Raw genomic sequence first — 22,761 nt, 5'->3', positions numbered from 1 at the left:
CAACAACACACTCTTAAACAACGAGTGGGTCAAAGAAGAAATTGCAAGAGAAATTAGTAAATACCTCGAGGCAAATGAAAATGAAAACACAACATATCAAAACCTATGGGATGCAGCAAAGGCAGTGCTAAGAGGGAAATTTATTGCCCTAAATGCCTATATCAGAAAAGAAGAAAAGGCAAAAATGCAGGAATTAACTGTTCAATTGGAAGAACTGGAGAAAGAACAGCAAACTAATCCCAAAGCAAGCAAAAGGAAAGAAATAACAAAGATCAGAGCAGAAATAAATGAAATTGAAAATATGAAAACAGTAGAGAAAATCAATAAGACCAGAAGTTGGTTCTATGAGAAAATCAATAAGATTGATGGGCCCCTATCAAGATTGACAAAAAGAAGAAGAGAGAGGATGCAAATAAATAAGATCAGAAATGGAAGAGGAGACATAACTACTGACCTCACAGAAATAAAGGAGGTAATAACAGGATACTATGAACAACTTTACGCTAATAAATACAACAATTTAGATGAAATGGACGGGTTCCTGGAAAGACATGAACAACCAACTTTGACTCAAGAAGACATAGATGACCTCAACAAACCAATCACAAGTAAAGAAATTGAATGTCATTCAAAAGCTTCCTAAAAAGAAAAGTCCAGGACCAGATGGCTTCACATGTGAATTCTACCAAACGTTCCAGAAAGAATTAGTACCAATTCTCCTCAAACTCTTCAAAAAAATCGAAGTGGAGGGAAAACTGCCTAATTCAATCTATGAAGCCAACATCACCCTCATACCAAAACCAGGCAAAGATATTACAAAAAAAGAAAACTACAGACCAATCTCTCTAATGAATACAGATGCAAAAATCCTCAATAAAATTCTAGCAAATCGTATCCAACAACACATTAAAAGAATTATACATCATGACCAAGTAGGATTCATCCCAGGTATGCAAGGATGGTTCAACATAAGAAAATCAATTAATGTAATACACCATATCAACAAATCAAAGCAGAAAAATCACATGATTATCTCAATTGATGCAGAGAAGGCATTCGACAAGATTCAACATCCTTTCCTGTTGAAAACACTTCAAAAGATAGGAATACAAGGGAACTTCCTTAAAATGATAGAGGGAATATATGAAAAACCCACAGCTAATATCATCCTCAATGGGGAAAAATTGAAAACTTTCCCCCTAAGATCAGGAACAAGACAAGGATGTCCACTATCACCACTATTATTCAACATTGTGTTGGAGGTTCTAGCCAGAGCAATTAGACAAGAAAAAGCAATACAAGGCATCAAAATTGGAAAGGAAGAAGTAAAACTATCACTGTTTGCAGACGATATGATACTATACGTCGAAAACCCGGAAAAATCCACAACAAAACTACTAGAGCTAATAAATGAGTACAGCAAAGTAGCAGGTTACAAGATCAACATTCAAAAATCTGTAGCATTTCTATACACTAGTAATGAACAAGCTGAGGGGGAAATCAAGAAACGAATCCCATTTACAATTGCAACTAAAAGAATAAAATACCTAGGAATAAATTTAACTAAAGAGACAAAAAACCTATATAAAGAAAACTACAAAAAACTGCTAAAAGAAATCACAGAAGACCTAAATAGATGGAAGGGCATACCGTGTTCATGGATTGGAAGACTAAATATAGTTAAGATGGCAATCCTACCTAAATTGATTTACAGATTCAATGCAATACCAATCAAAATCCCAACAACTTATTTTTCAGAAATAGAAAAACCAATAAGCAAATTTATCTGGAAGGGCAGGGTGCCCCGAATTGGTAAAAGCATCTTGAGGAAAAAAAACGAAGCTGGAGGTCTTGCGCTGCCTGACTTTAAGGCATATTATGAAGCCACAGTGGTCAAAACAGCATGGTATTGGCATAAAGATAGATACATCGAGCAATGGAATCGAATAGAGTGCTCAGATATAGACCCTCTCATCTATGGACATTTGATCTTTGATAAGGCAGTCAAGCCAACTCACCTGGGACAAAGAAGTCTCTTCAATAAACGGTGCCTAGAGAACTGGATATCCATATGCAAAAGAATGAAAGAAGACCCATCTCTCACACCCTATACAAAAGTTAACTCAAAATGGATCAAAGATCTAAACATTAGGTCTAAGACCATAAAACAGTTAGAGGAAAATGTTGGGAGATATCTTATGGATCTTACAACTGGAGGCGGTTTTATGGACCTTAAACCTAAAGCAAGAGCACTGAAGAAGGAAATAAATAAATGGGAACTCCTCAAAATTAAACACTTTTGTGCATCAAAGAACTTCATCAAGAAAGTAGAAAGACAGCCTTCACAATGGGAGACAATATTTGGAAATGATATATCAGATAAAGGTCTAGTATCCAGAATTTATAAAGAGATTGTTCATCTCAACAACAAAAAGACAGCCAACCCAATTACAAAATGGGAAAAAGACTTGAACAGACACCTATCAGAAGAGGAAATACAAATGGCCAAAAGGCACATGAAGAGATGCTCAATGTCCCTGGCCATTAGAGAAATGCAAATCAAAACCACAATGAGATATCATCTCACACCCACCAGAATGGCCATTATCAACAAAACAGAAAATGACAAGTGCTGGAGAGGATGCGGAGAAAGAGGCACACTTATCCACTGTTGGTGGGAATGTCAAATGGTGCAACCACTGTGGAAGGCAGTTTGGCGGTTCCTCAAAAAGCTGAATATAGAATTGCCATATGACCCAGCAATACCATTGCTAGGTATCTACACAAAGGACCTAAGGGCAAAGACACAAACGGACATTTGCACACCAATGTTTATAGCAGCGTTATTTACAATTGCAAAGAGATGGAAACAGCCGAAATCTCCATCAACAGAAGAGTGGCTAAACAAACTGTGGTATATACATACGATGGAATACTATGCAGCTTTAAGACAGGATAAACTTATGAAGCATGTAATAACATGGATGGACCTAGAGAATATTATGCTGAGTGAGTCTAGCCAAAAACTAAAGGACAAATACTGTATGGTCCCACTGATGTGAACAGACATTCGAGAATAAATTTGGAATATGTCCTTGATAACAGAGTCCAGCAGGAGGTAGAAACAGGGTAAGATAATGGCCAATTGGAGTTGAAGGGATACAGACGGTTTAACAGGACTAGATACAAAAACTCAAAAATGGACAGCACAATAATACCTAATTGTAAAGTAATCATGTTAAAACACTGAATGAAGCTGCATCTGAGCTATAGGTTTTTGTTTTGTTTTGTTTTGTTCTTACTATTATTACTTTTATTTTTTTCTCTATATTAACAGTCTATATCTTTCTCGGTTATGTTGCTAGTTCTTCTAAACCAATGCATATGTACTAAGAAATGATGATCATGCATCTATGTGATGATGTTAAGAATTAATGATTGCATATGTAGAATGGTATGATCTCTAAATGTTGGGTTAATTTCTTTTTTTCCGTTAATAAAAAAAAAAAAAAAGAGAAGGGATAATTGGAGCTGAAGGGATACAGACTGTACAACGGGACTGGATATAAAAACTCAGAAATGGACAGCACAATACTACCCAATTGTAATGCAATTATGTTAAAACACTGAATGAAGCTGCATGTGAGGTATAGGTTTTTTTTGTTTGTTTGTTCGTTTTCTTTCTATTATTGTTTTAATTCTTATTCTGTTGTCTTTTTATTTCTTTTTCTAAATCGATGCAAATGTACTAAGAAATTATGAATATGCAACTATGTGATGTTATTAAGAATTACTGATTGTACATGTAGATTGGAATGATTTCTAATTGTTTTGTTAATTCTTTTTTTAATTAATAAAAAAAAAATGTAAAAAAAAAAAAAAAGGCAGGTGACCTCCTCACATGATTTTTACACCCAGAAAGCTTAACATCCATGGTTTTCCCTTGACAAATTAAATATGACAGCATTCAGAATTACTCTGCACAACTCATCTGGATGCATAATGACTGACTTCACTCACGATCTGCAAACAGCTCTGCACTGAATTTATTCTTATATACCCACACTCTCATGCAAACTTAATGACTGACAGCTACAAGTCTGGCAGAGCTTTGGTGGCTAGTCTCTCAAAAAGTTCAATGACATTCTCTAACATTGTCTGTAGAGCATCTGAAAGGTGGCCAGATTATTGCCCAAAAGCTCAATAACTCAGATATGTCAAGGATCTGAAAGAAAAGCTTGTTTGGGCTCTTGACACTGAGCTTGATATATGTTAACCCTCAATGCTGTGTGGTCCAGCCTGCCCCAGCAGCCTGAACCTAGTGGTAGGAAATGCAGATAAAAGTGTCCCTCCTCCACACCCTAGAGCATGTGGGCCCAAACTGGAGCATTAATTAGCTCATTCAGGTGTTTCTCCAAACGGGAGCACTAGGTTTACTCCCTAGCGAACTGGCTACAAGAAATCTCAGTTGCAGGTTGCAGCTGAACACAGCTCCAGGGCTGCTCCCTGCTCCCTGGAGCACCACTGGCTTTGCTGAGTCCAGACCCAACTTGCAGGAACAGGAGTAAGATGGATTTTGCAGAATATCCGCCTCTCCTAAAAGAGGCCTCAGCATTTCTGTGGATAAATGCCAACCTTCACCCACTCTATACCTGAAGTCCTGAAAACCCCAGCGGTACCTTTCTGGTGTAGCTACTCCTTTCCTGCACTTTCCCAGGGTAGATACTGATCTACCACGTTCATCATTCCATTTCCTGGGTTTAAAATCTTCAGGCACATTCTCCACCGAAAAGAAAAAAAAAAAACAAAAGGGAAGGCTTCTACCCTGGTGTTTGAGACACTCTAGCCTGACTTCACCTTCCTTTCTCATGAAAACCCCTCTCCTTCCACTCTAGCATCACTTAAGCTCTCAGGCAAACTGGCTGATTGCTCACCCCTGAACATGTCACAGCCATTCTTTCAATTCGTACCCCTCTGCTCATCTCTGATGACCTGTACTCTTTCTTCCCTAATCAACTTTCACATCCCAGTTCAAATTCTATTCTAAAACAAATTCCTACATCTGGCTGCACTACTCATGTGGCATTCATACCATAAACCTTTGAAAAATGTTATTTTTTTCAGGTGTCCAGGCTTGGCTAAATCATTACTTGCAACCAAAATAAGTTTCTAGAAAATAAATATACCTTATCTTCTTGGTATTTCCTATGGCATTAGTGGAGCAACCTAACCAGAGTCAGTTATATTCGCTGATTAATGTGATGCAACTTACAAATAGTTTGAAGATGACTTCCTGATTTTAAAACACAGATAAACAACAAAGGGCCATTTTTGGTCTTGATTCCTTCAGTAAACCCTACTCTTATTATTATAACTCACTCAAGGATCACCTAAACCTTAGAAGCACCTAAGAAATTGTATAATTTTTGGAGGTGAGGGGAGAAACGTAATTTCAGTTATCAAATATAATTTCATTTACTTCTCTATGATCATTTACAGTCTTTTTTCCTTTTGGAATGGTTCATTTTACTTTACTGGAAAGATTATTTCTGATTTTATTACCATGTTAAAATGATCACAACAATTTCACAGTAGATTGTCTCTCATGTTCATTCATAATCAAACTTAGAAACTTATGTATGGAATACAGCAGGGTCTCAAAATAAGCAAACAACATAAAAATTTATGTGTGTGATTTTACAGCAGCACTACTTTAGGCAACTGACTCTATACCGAAAAAGAAATTCAACTTGAAGCGCCAAAGAGGCCCAGAATAAAAATGAAAATGCCTTAGAAAACAAGATAATCACAGGGTTCCAAATACTGAGTTCAAATCCTCAGCAGTCACTACCATCTTACCAAGACACCACTCAGAAAACACAAAAGTATGCAGGAAATTGACAAAACAATAAAATATATTTTCTCTCAAACCCTGTTTCTCTCAAACAGTTCTGTTTTCACCAAAGCGTATGGTGTCAAATGTAATTTCAATTATTTCTATAAGCACGGTAACTTACAATATATTATTTTTCCTTTTGGAAAAGAAGCAATGGCCCATGTGAACTCAGAGTACAACCTGACAGGGACATCAAGGTGAAAAAAACTGATTTACTCCTGTGAGGCTGTCATGAGGGGTCTCTGAACCCAAACACCGCCAGTCAACTGAACAGAGAGCGTCCCACTTAGCAGAGGCATGACTACTTTCTTTTTTAAATGTCTAGAGCTGCTGTTGTGTTCAATAAAATATATATTTTTTAATGTTCTGTAATTCACAGTCACTTTCTTCTTTCTGTATTTTCTCAATCAAGAGATGTATCGGCTTTCATTTCATGATTTCTAAAAACCACCTAACATTTAAAAGAATCTCTATAGTCACAAAGGTGAGACCACCTACATCAGAGCCCCGGTGCCAACCCCACAACAAACACCCAATGCCACGCAGGCCTGTTGCTTCAAGGTTTGAGGCTCCTGATTTCTGTTCAATGCCTATAAAAATTAGCTCCTTTGATGCTTTCGACCATTATCTATAAATAAATATATATGTGAAGGAATGGAGGATGGGGGTCAGTGGCTAATTTTAAAAGAAATGAAAGGTGGGTGCAATTACTGATACTGTTCCATCTCAGCCTCAGCTAAACAGGCAGCCCATTCAATCCAGGCTTCCAGACAGCGCCCTGGTTTCTAGAAAGCTAAGGGGTGAAGGATGGATAAACCCAAAGCACATTGTAATCACACCCAAAATGTCCTTATCTATGCTGGGGGGTGCTACTGTCCAGCTCCTCCTGTCAGATGCCACAGTCCAGGGATTTTCTCCCACATCCTGGCTCCAGTGTGACCCTGCAAAGACCCTTTATTAAACACAACTTTTCTTTCCTCTTCTCGTAATGTCTGGGCAGAGGGTACAGCCTGAAATTAATCTATTCTTCTGCTATTACACTCCAGTCAGGCTGTTAGCTGTTTCCCTGCTGGTTCTCCGCACGCGTCCGAGAGCTCCCTGAGGGGAGACACTGAATCCCATTTATCGTCACCTCCCGCACAGTACCGGCTCACAAAAGTAGAGTTACTGTGGGCTACAACAGGAGTTTGGCGCTCCCATCACTGGGTAGCAGCAGTGCAGGCCATGCGGCCTAGAGCAGACCTGTAGCAAAAGTTGAATTACTGACAGGGAGAGAGATTGAGCCACACTGAGAGCTTTCTGGGATGGAGTAAGGGCTCAGAGGACTGCTGTTCATTGCGTGGTTTTAATCTGGCCCCTTTCGTTTGGGTTACCCATAACCCGCTGCTTGTCCCGTGCCACACAGCTGCCATGCACGTGGAAACTAAAGAGGCAATGACACCAGGTGAGGGGGCTAAAATTTAGCATCAACTAGACTGTGGGGCATTCTCCCCTCCATGACATACAGACATACACATCAGTGAATGCACATACCCTCAATGGCATCCAAAACCTGGAAGGCTAAAACAGCATGTGAAATAAGAATAAGTCTCCTGGACAATGGGAAACAGGGCTGGTCAACTTCTGATTCTTTAAATATCTTCATTCTTTAAGGATGCCCTTGCATTCCCACCTCTCACATGTTTGTCTGGGTCTCTCCTCCCACAGTCGTTTTCTTTTATGAAATATGCTGGGTCTGTGCTGTTTCACTGGCTCCGATTATTAGAAGAAGGCAGATGCCACAGTGAAGGGAGCCCTGGAGTACGACTCAGAAAAGCTGGTGCATACTCACATGGCTCATTCAGTCCTCGCCTCTTTTACTGTTAAATAGGGGTAAAGATACTCGCCAAACCTCCCTTACAGGGTCATTTGATGGTCAAAACAGAGATGAGGAAATGTACAGTTAACTGCTGTATTATAGTTTCCTACAGCTACTGTAAGAAATTACTTGGTGGCTGTAAAACAATAGAAATTCATTCCCTTCCAGTACCAGGGGCCCAAAGCCTGAACTCAGCAGTATCCAAAGGCTCTAGGGGAGAATGCTTCCTTGCCTCTTCCAACTTCTCCATGTGCGTCAAACCCCCTCTGAGTCTCTCTTATAAAGGCCACTTGTGATTGGATTTGGGATCACCCAGATAAGCCAAGAAACTCTCTCCATCCCCAAATCCTTAACTAAATCACATCTGCAAAGACTCTATTTTGCAATTAAGGTAATATTTACAGAATCCAAGGATTAGGAACTGCTGTATTTTGGATCACCACTCAGCTCACAATACCCATCACCACGTTAAGTGTTAAAGTACAATTCTTGGTTCACATTTTTTTCTTAATTCTCATCATTTCAGATTATACATTCTTTGAGAAGAAGAACCAACTCTTATACTTCGCCAAACTCATTCAGGATTTTAAGGTATTAGGTTCAGAATAAATCATTATTTGTTCATATAGGAATTAAATTATTCTACTCATTATTTTAGTTCCCAGCATTAGATTCCATTAAAAAAATTCTAGCCTGTTAAGTGTTTCATTTTTTACTTCTAAAATAGCCAGACCTTCTGTTCAGAGAAGCTGGAGAAGAAGGAACTGCATCAAAAATGCTTCTGCTATCATTGCCAGGTGCCTTGGAGTGCCATTTGCAAGGCACTGTTAGTTATAATTTAGAATGCCACCAGAATCCAAGGATAGAAAAACTATGAGATGCAAAATTACAACGAAGGCCAGGTGAATAATATCCTGAAGTGTGAATCATCTCAGTGACAAGAAATAAAACAGTTAACAGCGAACCTGGAAAAGCTGGACAAGAGCTGAAGAGGGGAATAAATTCATTCATTTCCTCAATAAATATTTATTAAGCATGTACTAGGGAACCAGTGATGCATACCATAGGCAAAATCTCTACCAATTTACAGGTTGTATTCTAGTTGGGTAAGATAAACAGTAGACAAAAAATCGTTACATATCAGGTGGGGCTATGCTCCCTGGTGAGTATCATGAAGCAGGGTGCCCTCCGCTGCAGTACTATTTGGATACAAATGTTACATATCAGGTGGGGATATGCTCCCTGGTGAGTATCATGAAGCAGGGCGTCCTCTGCTGCAGTACTATTTGAATACAAACGTTAAGGGTGGGAAGGAGAGAACCACTGGGGTATCAGGAAGAAAAATGTTCCTCTAGCTCCAGAGCAGCTAGAACCTCTTATTGTGCTGCTGTGATGGTTGGGTTCTGGTATCAGCTTGGCCATGTGATAACACCCAGTTGTCTGGTCAAGCAAGCACTGGTCTGACCATTGCTGCAAGGAGATTTTGTGGCTGGTTGATACACCAGAAGGCTGGTGTATTAAATCATCAGTCAGTTGACTGCATCTGTAGCTGATTACATCTGAGATCAACTAAAACATCTTACCCACAATGAGATAATCCAAACAGTTAGAGGCCTTTAAAGAAGAGAGACTCTTTCACTGCTTCTTCAGCCAGCGAGCCTCTCCTGTCGAGTTCGTCCAGACCCTTCATCGGAGTGCCAACTTGCAGTCAGCCCTACAAATTTTGGACTCCTCCATTCTTGTAGTTGTGTGAGACACACTTTATAAACCTCATATTTACAGATCTCTCCTGATGGTTCTGTTTCTCTAGAGAACTCTAATACAGCCAAAAAGTGAGGAACTACTAAGACTAACAGGGTTATGTCAAAAGGACCCAGGAGCTGGCTTGAGGAGCTCCCCGTGTCCAAATTTAGGGACAACCTGACCGACAAAAAAGGAGTAATGGCAATGAATTAAACATTTGTTTTTTTTATTTTATTCTTTTTTAAAATTGCATCAGTCTCGTAGTAATACTCCTAAGAATTCTTTTATAATTGAAAACTGCCAGCTAATGGTAGAATTAGAAAACTGCCATTTGATCAACAGCAAAGGACTAACTCATTCAAGCAAGGGTCATCAATGATGCTAAAATCACTGGGAGTGAGAGTGTTGGAAAAGGATATTCACTGTTTCAAAATATCAGCCCAGAGATTACTTGATAAAGCAAAAGGGACATCACTATGATGAAAAAAATCTCACAGACACAAGATCCAGGGCTTCTTGATTACGATGCAGTGGGTTGGGGGGTGGGGGGAACAGCCTCATCTGTTCTCACCAAATAGACTTAAGCTGAAACTAATAACAAAAAGTCCATCAGCCAGATTGAGATTGTGGTATAGCAAAAAAACAGTTGTCCCGTATGCCTCAAAAATGTTAACATTATGAAAAGACACAAAAAGATGTGGTGGACTGTTCTAAATTAAAGGAAACTAAAGAGATACAGCAATTAAATGGAATATGTGATCTTTAATTGGATTCTGAAGTTTTAAAAAACTCTAAAGAGCTTTCTGGGGACATTTGGGGGAAGTTGATATGAACCCTATATCAGATACTACTATTGCAATAATGTTCAGTTTTGAGGGTGCAACCAGAACATTGTGCTTATGTTCTTATCTGTGTTCTTAGGAGTCACAGTGCTTAGGGGAGAATTTCTGAATGTCTGAAACTTAATCTCAAATGGTTCTTCAAAATTGAAATAATAATAAGAAGAAGAAGGATATATATGGGGGAGGTGGGGAGGCAGCAGGAAGCCCAGCCATGGAAGATGCATGGGCAGCCTCTGGAAGGTTCTGAGCCAGAGCAGTAATTTACATCCTCTCCACTCTGGAGAGGGAACAGACTATGGAAGGGAAAAGGCTAAAACAGGAGGATAAGTGTGGAGGCTAGTTCAAAGATACAAGGGAGAGAGGACAGGGATTCAGACCAAAGTAGTATATTAGGAGCAGTGAGAAAAGTATATTGCAAAGGTAGACTCAAAGGATTTCCTGATGGATGACCTAAACGAACAAATATGCACAAACAGAAACAAAAGAAGAACAATAAAAAATGACTTTTGATTCAGAACCTCATTAAGATTGAACCAAATTCCTATTTTACATAAAAAGGAGGGGAAAAGAAAACAATTCCGATAACACTGCAGGAAAATAAATGTTCTTCTCACTTGGTGTATCTCCATAATGTTTTATTAAGTGGAGCCAGTAATAATTCAGCTGAGCAAACTGTCATGGGAAAAAAAGTAGAAAAGCCTAAGAACTCAAATAATAGGGGGAAGAAATGTTAAAATAAATTTACTAGATTGAAATGCTAGTGATCAGTGAAAGGGGGGGGTAAGGGGTATGGTATGTATCAGTATTTTTTTCTGTTTTCTTTTTATTTCTTTTTCTGAATTGATGCAAATGTTCTGAGAAATGATCATGATGATGAATATACAACTATGTGATGATTTTGTGAGTTATTGATTATATAAGAAGAATGGAGTGATCATATGGTAAGATTGTGTTTGTATGTGATTATGTTTCATAAAAAATGATTATGGTGAAGAATATACAACTATGTCATGATATTGTGAGCCACTGATTGTATACCATGTATGGACTGTATGTTTGTGAAGATTTTGAAGATTTGTCAATAAAAATGTTAAAAAAAAAAAAAAAACTCATGAAATTTAGCTCATATCCTTTTTACCCAGGACCATTCGCACAGCCATCCCAGTTTCATAATATCTCATCATTCACTGTCACATTCAATTAGAACATGCAATATCCTTGATAAAAAAGCTTCAGGTTTTGTAGATTATTTTGAAAGCTCGCTTCCAAGAACAATATGAAGCTAATAATAATAAAATAGAGCACTCATTTTGAAACGTTTAACAAATGTTACCTAATTAATTCTTATAACGCCTCTAAGAGATATTATTGTCCCCATGTTACTGCTGGAGAAACTTGAGAAAAATTTTTTTTCTGATTCCGCACTTGTATCACTCCTCTTACTGAGACACCTCTGCTTCACATTATCATCACCACCTTATGCTTTCAAGGAATATCACAACTTAATTCTTTTATCAACAGGGTGGGTGTTAATGGCTGTATCCTCATTTTAAATGTAGGAAACAGGTTTTGAGAAATGATGTCAAGTGTCTTTTTCTCTAGTTGCAAAGTAAGACAGTAACAAAATGGAATGGAATGCAGAACTTTCCACCCTGCCCAGCCCCTCCCTCTCTCAAAGAAGACCTAATAAAAAATAAGAGACAACCATTAAGGTTAGGTTTTCAAACCAAAATTCAAAACATGGATTAATTAGGAAAACAGTTTGGCAGTGCCTTAAAAGAGTTAAACTTACCACGTATCCAGCAATCCAAGTCTTAGGTATGTACTCACAAGACCTGAAAACCAGGAACCCAGACAGACACATGGACGCACGTGTCCATAGGAGCGCTGTGTGCAAGACCCAAAAGGTGGAAACAACCCCCTGATCCATCAATAGATGAATGGATCAACAAGCGTGGTATATCCAGGCGACAAAATATCATTCAGCCATGAAAAGGAATGAAGTTCTGAAACACATGCCAACGCTGAGGAATCACAAACAAATTCTGCTAAGTGCGAGAAGTCAGACACCAGGATTAAACATCGCACACTTCCATTTTATGCAGTATCCAGAACAGGTGAATTCATTGAGACAAAAAGCAGACCGGTGGGTGCTAGGGGCGGAGGAGAGCGGGGGAGGGGCGTGGGGGAGGAGCAGTTCGCAGGTACAGAGTTTTATTCCGGAGTGATAGAAATCTTATTGCGAATGTCCTAAATGCCCTTGAATTGTTCGCTTTAGGATGGTTTCATTTCATGGTGTGTGAATTTCGCCTCAATACCTTTTTTAGAACACTGCATTAAAATAAGAAAGATGGTTAAGTAGAATAGTCAGAAAGACCCAGAAAGACTAGATAGCAATGGGCACTCCAGGTTACGGGCCAAAGGGTTTTTTTTTTTAATCTTGCAAAGGGGCTTTAATGTCGGGTGGTTCAAAGGAAGTATTGTGGCTCGTCCTTCAGACTGAAGAGGCTCGAAGGGCACCTGCAGGCAGGTCACCCCAGGGGAGCTGAGTCCGCCAGGTGCAGGGGCTTGGCTTAGAGAACCTGCGGGGAGCAGGGGCCACTGCAGCCCACGGCCCGGGTTCCAAAGTGAAGCAAACTCCACCCCCATGTATCAACTATGCTCTGTCCCAAAATGAGGATGTAAATCAGAAAGACAGGATACCACAACTCTAACCGTGTCGCCGCCCCCACTAGCTTGCTCGCAATGGAGGGCTGAAAGATTCAAGTTCACAGTGAACCAAGCACAGGTGCTCCAGACACGTGACGAAACCAGCTCTCCTGCAAATGGAACAGGATGTCCGGAATGAAAATTTAAAGTGACTGTAAATTGTGGAAGTACGTGAGAGAAAATGTAGGCAGCAGCAGCTTCTTGCCACAGAAGAAGAGTGTGGGCTCTCCGGCCAAACGCTTGACTCTGAACTGGACGTGGTCACTTTCTCGACACTGGAAAGTGGATATAATTTGCTGTCCAAACTAGGGGGGTTTGAGAGTGAAAGGAGGGCACTATCAATAAGTCAGACCACCCCTGGGCAAACTTATTTACATGGTCACCCTAGATACGTCCGTCTCTCCGTGTCTCAGTTTTTGCATCTATAAAATGAAGACAGTAGCAGTACCTTAGGAGAACTAAGCCAGTTAATACAGGTGAAGCACTAAGGCCAGCACCGGGCAAGTAACAAGCTCTCTATAAAGCTGGAAACTGAGTCACTGCGCATGCAAATAGCTAGGTTAGTAAGTTTGCCCTTTAAACCAAGTCAGCAGACTGAACCAATACGTTCCTAACAGAAGAAATAAGAATCGTCAGGAGAAACAAGGCCCCGGGATGGGCCTCAGACCCAGCAGGTACAGGTACCTATGGATGCTAGAGAGGACGCTCCGAAAGGACCACCACATTCCGGGGACGCGCGCAGCCTTCAGAGCTGTGCTCACCATCTGATTTCACAGGACCCCTCCCCCCCGGCCTCTGCCAAGCCTTAGCAGGAAAGCTTATGATATCAGTTTCAATAATGTGCTCCCGTAGACTCTAAGGAAAGCACCTACGCACCAGGGGTCTTCTGCCGTAAGTTTATTTTACTCCCCCTCCACCATGACCGCTAACCACCGGAAGTCTGTGCCCAACCCCACCCTCTCACCCTGCGGGCTCCTGCAAAGCCATCATCCCCTTCTCCCTTCTTTAGGTTCTCACAAGCAGCACAACCACACAGTGGTGGGATCAGCAGAGACCGAGGAAAGGGAGGGTCCATGCCCCCAGTCAGCACCCCAGCGGGGTTCCCCGTCTCAGACCAGCCCCACACCCACAGGTCAGCAAACCCCTCACACCAGGCTCATCTCTGCTCAGCACAGCCACTCCCGGGAGTGTCTGCAGAAAACCGATCCAGTCCTACCTAACAATTCAGAAGGAAATTCAGAGATGCAAAAGGCAATCTGTTAAACCACCACATTCATAAAGGCATAGGAACTGGGGTCTGCAGAATACATAAAAAAATCTCTACCTGGTACTCAATTCTTCCGATTCTTTCAATGTTCTCCACAAAGTGAAAGGGAGAAAAGAGAGAATGAAAAGGACACATGGCCCTGCTCATTCTAAAAAGGAAATGAAACGAAAAGGGTTCGGCAGTCAGGTGATTTTTGGACACCTCCCGGTTCCCTGTGAATAAGCGATACACAATAACAACACGTTGGGACGGGTTTGGTAGATGCTTGTCTGCCCCTCACCATGGCAACAAGTAACAGAAGGGGATCAAGGCAGCCACGGATACCCACTCACCTTCCCAGCAATGACAGGACAAAAGAATGAGCACGTGGCAAAACCAAGTTGGGGGACAACTGTCCCTGACAAGCACTGTCTCCTTTCCTGCCCATGACCTTAGGACCATCATACATCATATTCTTGCCAATACAAAGTTAGGCACAAAATACCTAGAAGCTCTTATTCATGTGCTTTTGGTGAGGCAGGGCATTCAGAGACACAGGCGATGAGGGTCCAGGCAGGGAATGACCAGTCCAAGATCCCAAAGACTGGAAGGCGGAGGGGCAGTGACAAGACTCAGGGACTCTGCCCTAGGCCATGCGAGTCACAAACCCAAATGCCTCCAAGGCGGGTAAGGAGAAGTGAACGAATGAAGGGAGCTGGGTGGGGTCTGCAGTGAACTGAAGAAGAGAATCACAGAAAAAAGGGCAGCAGTGACCCAGCTGTAGAGAGGACATCACCACAAGGACTGCGGGCTCTCAGAAGAGGCTGGTTTTTCAAAAGGAGCCCCAACCTTGATTTTTATGTGCGATCTCTCAATTCAGAACAACTCTCTTAAAGCTGGAAAACACATTTATTGACAACAACGAATTCATTTATTAAGTATGTACTATAAACCAAATACTGAAACAGGTGCTAGGGAAATAGCAATAAGCAGGTTAGACAGGCTTTGGCCCCTGTGGAGCTTAGAGTCTCTCCCCTTTCCTTACAGGAACCTTCCCTGTTCAGGGTGTGATTTGCCAAGACAACTAGATTATTTTCTCCTGTTTCTCACCTTAGCCAGGTTTAGTCTCTTATGTATTGTTCTAGTTTGCTAGCTGCTGGAATGCAACACACCAGAGATGGATTGGCTTTTAATAAAAGGGGATTTATTTTGTTAGTTCTTCAGAGGAAAGGCAGCTAACTTTCAACTGAGGTTCTTTCCTATGTGGGAAGGCACAGGATGGTCTCTGCTGGTCTTCTCTCCAGCCCTCTGGGTTCCAACAACTTTCCCCAGGGTGATTCCTTTCTGCATCTCCAAAGGCCTGGGCTGAGCTGTGAGTGCTGAGATGAGGTATGCTGAGCTGCTGGGGCTGTGCTACGTTGAGCTCTCTCATTTAAGCACCAGCCGATTAAGTCAAACATCATTCACTGCAGCAGGCACAACTCCTAGCCGACTGCGGATGTAATGAACAACAGATGAGGTTCATGTACCATTGGCTCATGTCCACAGCAATAGAACTTTACCTGGCCAAGTTGACAACTGACTCTTAACTATCACATGTCCTGTGGGGATTACTTTTCTTTAATAATTTCTTTCTACTTTGTCCTTGAATCTTGCCCTGTTTAGAACTGATGTCTGGACAGTTTTTACTTCTTTTTGGGTGGGTGCATGGTTCGGGAATCAAATCTGGGTCTCCTGCATACAAGGCGAGCATTCTACCACTCGACAACCCAGGCACCCAGTTTTTACATTTCGACTGCTGTAATTTAATATTTAAGGAAGACTCAGCATCTCTGCCCTATTTCTCAAGGTGTCAGCACCACTCTGAAAGAATACCTATTGTATGTCTCTATGTTTGTCATGTTTTGAGCTCAGATAAAAATATCAAAACAGGTCGGTCCCAGGAAATAACAGTTATTCATTCAATCAATACATATGTATGGAGCCCCTATTCCTTGTATCAGGCATTATTTTAGGTTTCGTGGGTACATTTGTTAAGAAAAAAAAAGGACAAGAATTGCTGTCACCCTGGATTTTATAGCATGTGACACCACTCTTCTCCAAAACCAGTACTGTGTTCTACCAGCAATGCGGCATGCACGCTTTCAGTTATACTGGGGAAAGATAAGAAGAAATGGGATAACCTCACTCTTCACTCTGCCCATATCTGACCGTGCATCTACTACCTTAAGACTCAAGAAGCCTAAAGGAAAGGCAAAGAAAAGGATGAACAAAGTAAAAGAGAAGGAGCTCAGGAAGTACAACAGGTACCCTAATGACTGCCACCCACTCAGAAGTCAGCAAATGAAAGCGAAATAGGAAAGAACATCACTACATCATGGCAGGTGTGTGGTCACTCCGTAAAGGTAGCCAGCTACCAGCTACTCACTGGGTCCCTATCGATGGCAAGCTAGGTGCCAAAAAAGATGCACTGAATGTAAACAGAGCAACTTCCTTTACAAGCCTGCAATTTCACCACAGTCCAGATTACAAGATGACACAGGTTACATCTAAATTACACACAAGGCACTGTTATCACCATTGCAGACAGCTCTTAAATGGTAATCAGTTTATTAGGTGCTGGGTTTTATGAGAAATTCTGAGGGCCTTGGAAAGGGTAAAAGGAAGGCAAACATAATGCCACTTAAGGTCTTAAAGACGCTCTCTATCACACAGCAGCTGAGCAACTGATATTTGGGCCACATTGTTTTTCAGTTTGTGAGAAACTATGTATTTTGCCTCTGTCTCTAGCCCTGCTCAAAGATAAAAACGTGTCAGAATTTCAGGATGGAAGGGCCTTTGGGAATCATGTATTCCAGCTAATTGAGTACCTTACCTCCCTGGAGACTTTTAATGGCATGAAACACCATGGTCTGGTGAGACAGTCCATTCCATATTCAGAACACTTTATTAGGAAGTTCTTCCTTCCATACAGAGCCAAAATAATGCTCGCTCTAACTTCCATGGAACAGTTCAAAATTTCATTCCCCAAACAAAGCAAACCAAACGAATTTCAATTAACAACGGAGCCATCCCAGAAGCTGCAGCGCTCTCCTTTCTGGGCAGCCTTCAGGAAGTCTGAGCTAGAGAGGCCCACGGAGCCCGCTGGGGACGGAGAGCCAACCCACGCCTCAGCACAGCCTGCCTCCAGTGCCGTACTTAGAAATTCCGAGTGTCAGCACCTCAAGAGGCACAGACACTGTTAATGATCACCGCCATCACTCGCCCCCAACCTTCAACCTCCATTCATAAGGAACAAAGAAATCTGATTGATCCATCACAGTCAATAGAAGAGGCACCAAATAATTTCTGTGCAGGGAACAATACTGCTTTTTTGTGGTTAACAGTGTGAGCATATCTGGAATCTCTAAAATGTATAGAATTAGACCAACGTTTTCAGGCACACTGTCAGAGACCCTCAATTCCAAGGTGCCAACTGGATATCTTAATCTACAGCTGTCTCAGTATGTTCAAGACCAGACTCATCATTGTTATAGCTTTCTCCATTCCCAACTTGTTCCTCTTGAATTCCATTCAAGCCATCCAAAGCTAGAAATCTCGAGGGCAGTCATTCATTCACCTATGTCTACTAAGTACCTTCTATGGGCACCTTACTTTCATTGCCTTCTGAGCCAGAAGTCAATTTTCTCCTTTTCCCAGCTGCAATTAAGTTACATTTCGCAGCCTCTCCTGTAGTTAGAACACTACATCTAGGCAGTGGAATGTGAGCAGAAGTGGGGTGTGCCATGCTCAAGTCTGGCAGTGAGCCATCCTCCAAGTGCCTCCCTTTTCTACCAGCTGGATGGTGATGCCCGGAGCCACCTGGAAGCCCTATAGGGATCTCCCTGGATCCCTGGGTGACTGCGTGGAGGAGAGATCCTGCTCTATCCCCTTTGTCTGTAAGTGAGAAATACAATTTTACTGTATTTAAGCCTTTGTACATTTGGGGATCGATTTGTTAGTAGTACTTTAACCACTCACTACACCTTTGGTTTCTAACGTATTCATTCATTCACCCTTTAGTAAGCATTTCTCGAACATTTACTAAGTTCTAGGCACTGAGAGTCGCACCAGGTGTATAGAAGTGACTCAAGGAGGTCACAAGGTCTATCTAAACCAGATAACTAAAATTCAACACATGCTATCATCGGAAAAGCGAATGTCTCAAGTTAATCTCAATGGAAAGATGCAAGACTGCATTTTGAGTCCTAGGCTAGGTAAGCTATTTAATCTCTATGTATGTCAGCATCTTCACGTGTAGTCAGAAGCAATATTCCTTTCTGTCTCAGAGTAGTGGCAGGAGGATTAAATTGAATGTGGTAATGTATAGGAAAGCATTTGGTCAGCTATAAAGTACTTTTCAAATGTTAATTTAACTCATTGCAGTTATCCTTATCCACCACCTATTACTTATGACATAGTGTCCCAGCGTCCTCATTGGAGTTTCAGTCTAAAATTCAATCTCGTCTTAATATCTGTGAGGGTCAATTTTCTCAGCTAGGTCATTTCCTTATTCAAAAACATCTTCTATGACTCCTGAATACATACAAAATGAAATTCAAACTTCTTATTAGCTCAGTAATCAACTAGTCTTTAAGTCCACATCAATCTCTATATAACTCCACGCTTCCCTCCTACTTCACCCCCCACGTTGCAGTGACGCACATCATTTCTATAGCAGATCACCTTTTCTCACCTCCTTACTTTTGTTTATTCTCTGTCTGATTTTGTCCTCCACCTCCATCCATCCTTCTCCATTGAAACCTCAAGAGTTTTTCAAGATCTGGCTCAAATGTCATCAGTTCCATAGAGCTTTCTCCAAAACGCTCTTCAGAACATCACCCTCCTCTACACACCATAGCATTTATCTGAGTAACTTGTGTTCTTCCTAAAGTGATGGCGCCTTCATCCTTGAATAGCCTTTTGTCTTTTGGTAGGAAAAAAGAAAAGGAACTGTGAGCATTTAATGAAGAAATATTACAATGAAGAAAATAAAGTTCAAGAGACGATTCAGTTTCTATGGTTGCATCAACAAAAATACACACATTACAAGTGCAATGAGATTTTCCAGATGGACAGAAAACTCCTCCTGCACTTTAGGATCTATTCTATTCAGAGGATACTTTGTAAAAGCTATTCCATGGGACATGCATGTTGAAAGTCAATTTTACAGTAATAAATATAATCCTAACAGAAGAATAGAACCAAAATCCACAGCCCTTAATCCATTTTCCTAGTCAGTGCTTCCTCACAGGTTTCAGTTCCGCCTTATTTTATGAGAGAAACAAATTTGCTAAATTTGTCTCATTGATATCATCTAAGCATTAAGTTTATACATATTGGTATTTTTAAGTTGCTTGTCATGACTGGCAATTTTTTTTTGTACATTTGAGCATATGAAGGAAACAGTGTTTGTGAATAGAAAGTAATTTAAGTTCAGAGAGTTAGATGTGACTAGGGATAAAGAAAAACTATGCTGAGTACTCTATGTACATCTTTTGGTTAAGAAAAGGGGAAACCCACTATATTCACAGATGCGAATTCATGAAAAGTCTATCAGAACATGTGTAGTCTACATTTAATCCTAGCAGTATTTTCTATTGTTTTTCTTGTCATCAATTAGGATAAAATCCAAGAAGACTTCCTGGGGGATTTTTCCCTAAAGAACAAAGATCACATTTAAATCAGCCTATGAGTAAGGGAGTAAGGTAAGAATATATAACTGGGGAGTCTAAAAAGATTGAAAAATACGAATCCTTTGTGGTGATCTAAATGCTTTCACCTATGTAAATAATAACATATAAAATAATCTGTGGCACCAGATATTATGATACTACAGCACAGATTGGGAATTGTTTTCTAAAAGTTGGAATAAATTGTATCACAATAAAAGATTAATCAAAATTTATGGAATTTAGTGCAGATCATCTCCTCAGGAAACAATATGAAAACCTGTAATGTAGACACAGGGGTCAAACAACTAATCCCCAACCCTGAGCGAAATATTAGTAAGATACGCTAAATGGAACAAGCACAATACATTTTCTTGGTGTTTCTGTCAGTCATCAAGTAATTTCCTCACCCTATATTTTAACCCTATGGTAACAATTAAGTAAAAAGAAAATAAAAATTATTGCATATTACAGAGTCCATAGTGTTCAAATACTCATAACGAGAACTGGAGGGAGGGGGAGCAAAAGCAAAGCAGCTCTGGGCAGGCGGTGCAGAATGCTTACCTCCAAAAGTGGAACGCGAGGAGAGGGCTACAAGGGCTGCCCGGGCTGGATGGCGCTGGACTCAGGCTTCTTGGAGTGAGACTGAAAGTTAGAACGACGTCATTCCAAGTGGGGAAAATGATTGCAGTAAAGACAGCATGGCTCATTTAAGGGACTGTGCTCCCTTCAGAGCAGAATCACTATGGCATGCTTATCAATATCACTAGGTAATCAATCATCGAATGGGCGGTCCCCGTTCAGTTCTAAAAGACAGAATAAGTAAAATGCTTCTTGTCGAAATTTACGTTTTAAAAACCACAGCTGCCATTTTTATTTGTGCCTTATCAATGTGACAAAGCAATGTGAAAGAGATCTTCAAAATCTGATTTTTGCATCGAAGAATATCCAATGCCCTTTTTTTTCCCCAATGCCCTTTTTATATTGAATATATTATTTTCCTGATTAAGAATCAATGATAAATCTTCAGCATAGCTGACAAGTATTTATCAAACAATGCAAATGAAAATTCAGGTTAAATAGTGTAGTTTTTTTGTTTTTGTTTTTGTTTTTCTTTGGCATGGGCAGGCACCGGGAATCAAACCCGGGTCTCTGGCATGGCAGGTGAGAACTCTGCCACTGAGCCACCAGGGCCTGCCCAATACTGTAGTTTTTAAAAAGCAAAACAACAAACATTTCTATATGGGAAGATAAGTTTTTAAGCACTTTGCAGTGAAAAGTAAGTAAGGGAAAACACATTTTCTCTAATCCTCAGGGGCAATGATAAAAGGTGTTCCTAAACATATATTCAAGGCAAGTAATTTTAAAAGTTCTTAAATATAGCTACAAATTATATTACTTTCTACAGAGGTTTTCTCAACTTCAACTGCCAATGGACCATTATAGTTCCCATCTCCCCCCCAACCCACCCAAACCACCACTGTTATCCACCAGCCAACTCCCAAATACCCATCACAGGGCAGACAGCTTACAGTCTGGTTATCGTTTTACTTTTGGGCTTCTTATCTCTTCAATTTAAGCAAGGAAGTGAAGCGCATTAGTCAAATATCTTCTAGGAATTTTATAAACAGATCTATCAAACAATGAAGTTGATACTGCATAGTTTCCAAATTAGTTTTATAAGGCAAAGTCAACTTAAGAATTAGTTGGGTATTCTGGTACCAACTCTTAGGACTGAAGTGAGTTACAAACTCCGGCTATACTGCAATCAGTTCCTTAAAGAACATTCTTCTGCCTTGCCATTGGACCAGGGCTCTAAACTATATCATGTTTTCCTACCTTAGAGAATGGGGTCTTGGAATGGAGCTACGTATTTATACATAGCTGATTCAAGTTGTTTGTGCCCTTCATTGGTATAAAGAAGTTGGTAACAGCAGCCGGAACCAGATTTCAACTTAATATTATGGTTTGCAAATTCTTAATGCCACTCTTAAATCCCATTAAATGGATAGTTGAAACTTGGCTGAACTTGTCTTAAACTAAAATATAAAACCATTGCTCAAAATGCTCCAGTCAATTTCATAAAAGATCTTCCAAAACCTGCTTCTGGTTTGGTGTCAGTACTTGGTAAGCTAAGAATGGTCTGCTGCTCTGAAACATACTGTGCCTAACTTAGCAGCTCATTGGGAAATTCTCAGGAATGTCCGCTGATGTAGCCATCATTTTATCTAAGTACAGTCTTACCTATTCCTTCCAGTCCTAAAATAGGCATGTATGACGTCACTCCCTGCCTCCAGGCAGAGACGCATATGATGTGTGCTAAGAAATGACTATTAGCCTAATTCCATACTTAAAAAAAAAAAATGAAAACACCTTATCTTCTTTCTCAAAAATTAGAAATCTAGTCATAACATTCTGAATACATTAATGACCCACTAATTTCTGAAACACGTATCTATTTTGGTATCTTATATCCAGGATTCCAATTTCTGATATAGGGATTAGAATCTGTGCCATGTTATTGATAACTGAAAAGGAAAATTCTGGATTGCTTCTACAGAGTATAAAATACGGAAGCATGGATGCAGTGCCTACAGAATAACTATTCTAAAAGATAAGCAGTAATGTCTGATGACAGAACATCCCCAAACTATCCTCCATACATTCGGTCTGTGAGATAGGACCCTGTTATGGGCTACTCAAATAGTTAAAATTATATATACATTAAATCTACTCAGTAAAATCAGTAACAGAGA

General features: G+C 40.4%; 1 protein-coding gene across 31 annotated transcripts in view; it reads right to left on the bottom strand.

The window, feature by feature from the left end:
- The window catches only part of MAST4 (microtubule associated serine/threonine kinase family member 4), a 632,749-nt gene that overhangs the window by 202,789 nt on the left and 407,199 nt on the right, over window positions 1-22,761 (bottom strand). For 5 of the 31 annotated variants that reach the window (XM_077117380.1, XM_077117382.1, XM_077117384.1 and 2 more), the window contains one exon: window positions 20,570-20,811. The exons of 25 other annotated variants lie outside the window; for them this stretch is intronic. In XM_077117380.1, the coding sequence (XP_076973495.1) occupies window positions 20,570-20,715 (146 nt within the window). In that variant the 5' untranslated portion in view covers window positions 20,716-20,811. The remainder of the gene's footprint in view (window positions 1-20,569; window positions 20,812-22,761) is intronic. One more of the 31 variants, XM_077117387.1, reaches the window with a different exon arrangement.

This window comes from Tamandua tetradactyla, chromosome 9, assembly GCF_023851605.1.
Source record: "Tamandua tetradactyla isolate mTamTet1 chromosome 9, mTamTet1.pri, whole genome shotgun sequence".
Lineage (NCBI taxonomy): Eukaryota > Metazoa > Chordata > Mammalia > Pilosa > Myrmecophagidae > Tamandua > Tamandua tetradactyla.
The sequence above is the reverse complement of the archived record's forward strand: the minus strand, read 5'-3'. Positions and strand labels throughout refer to the sequence as shown.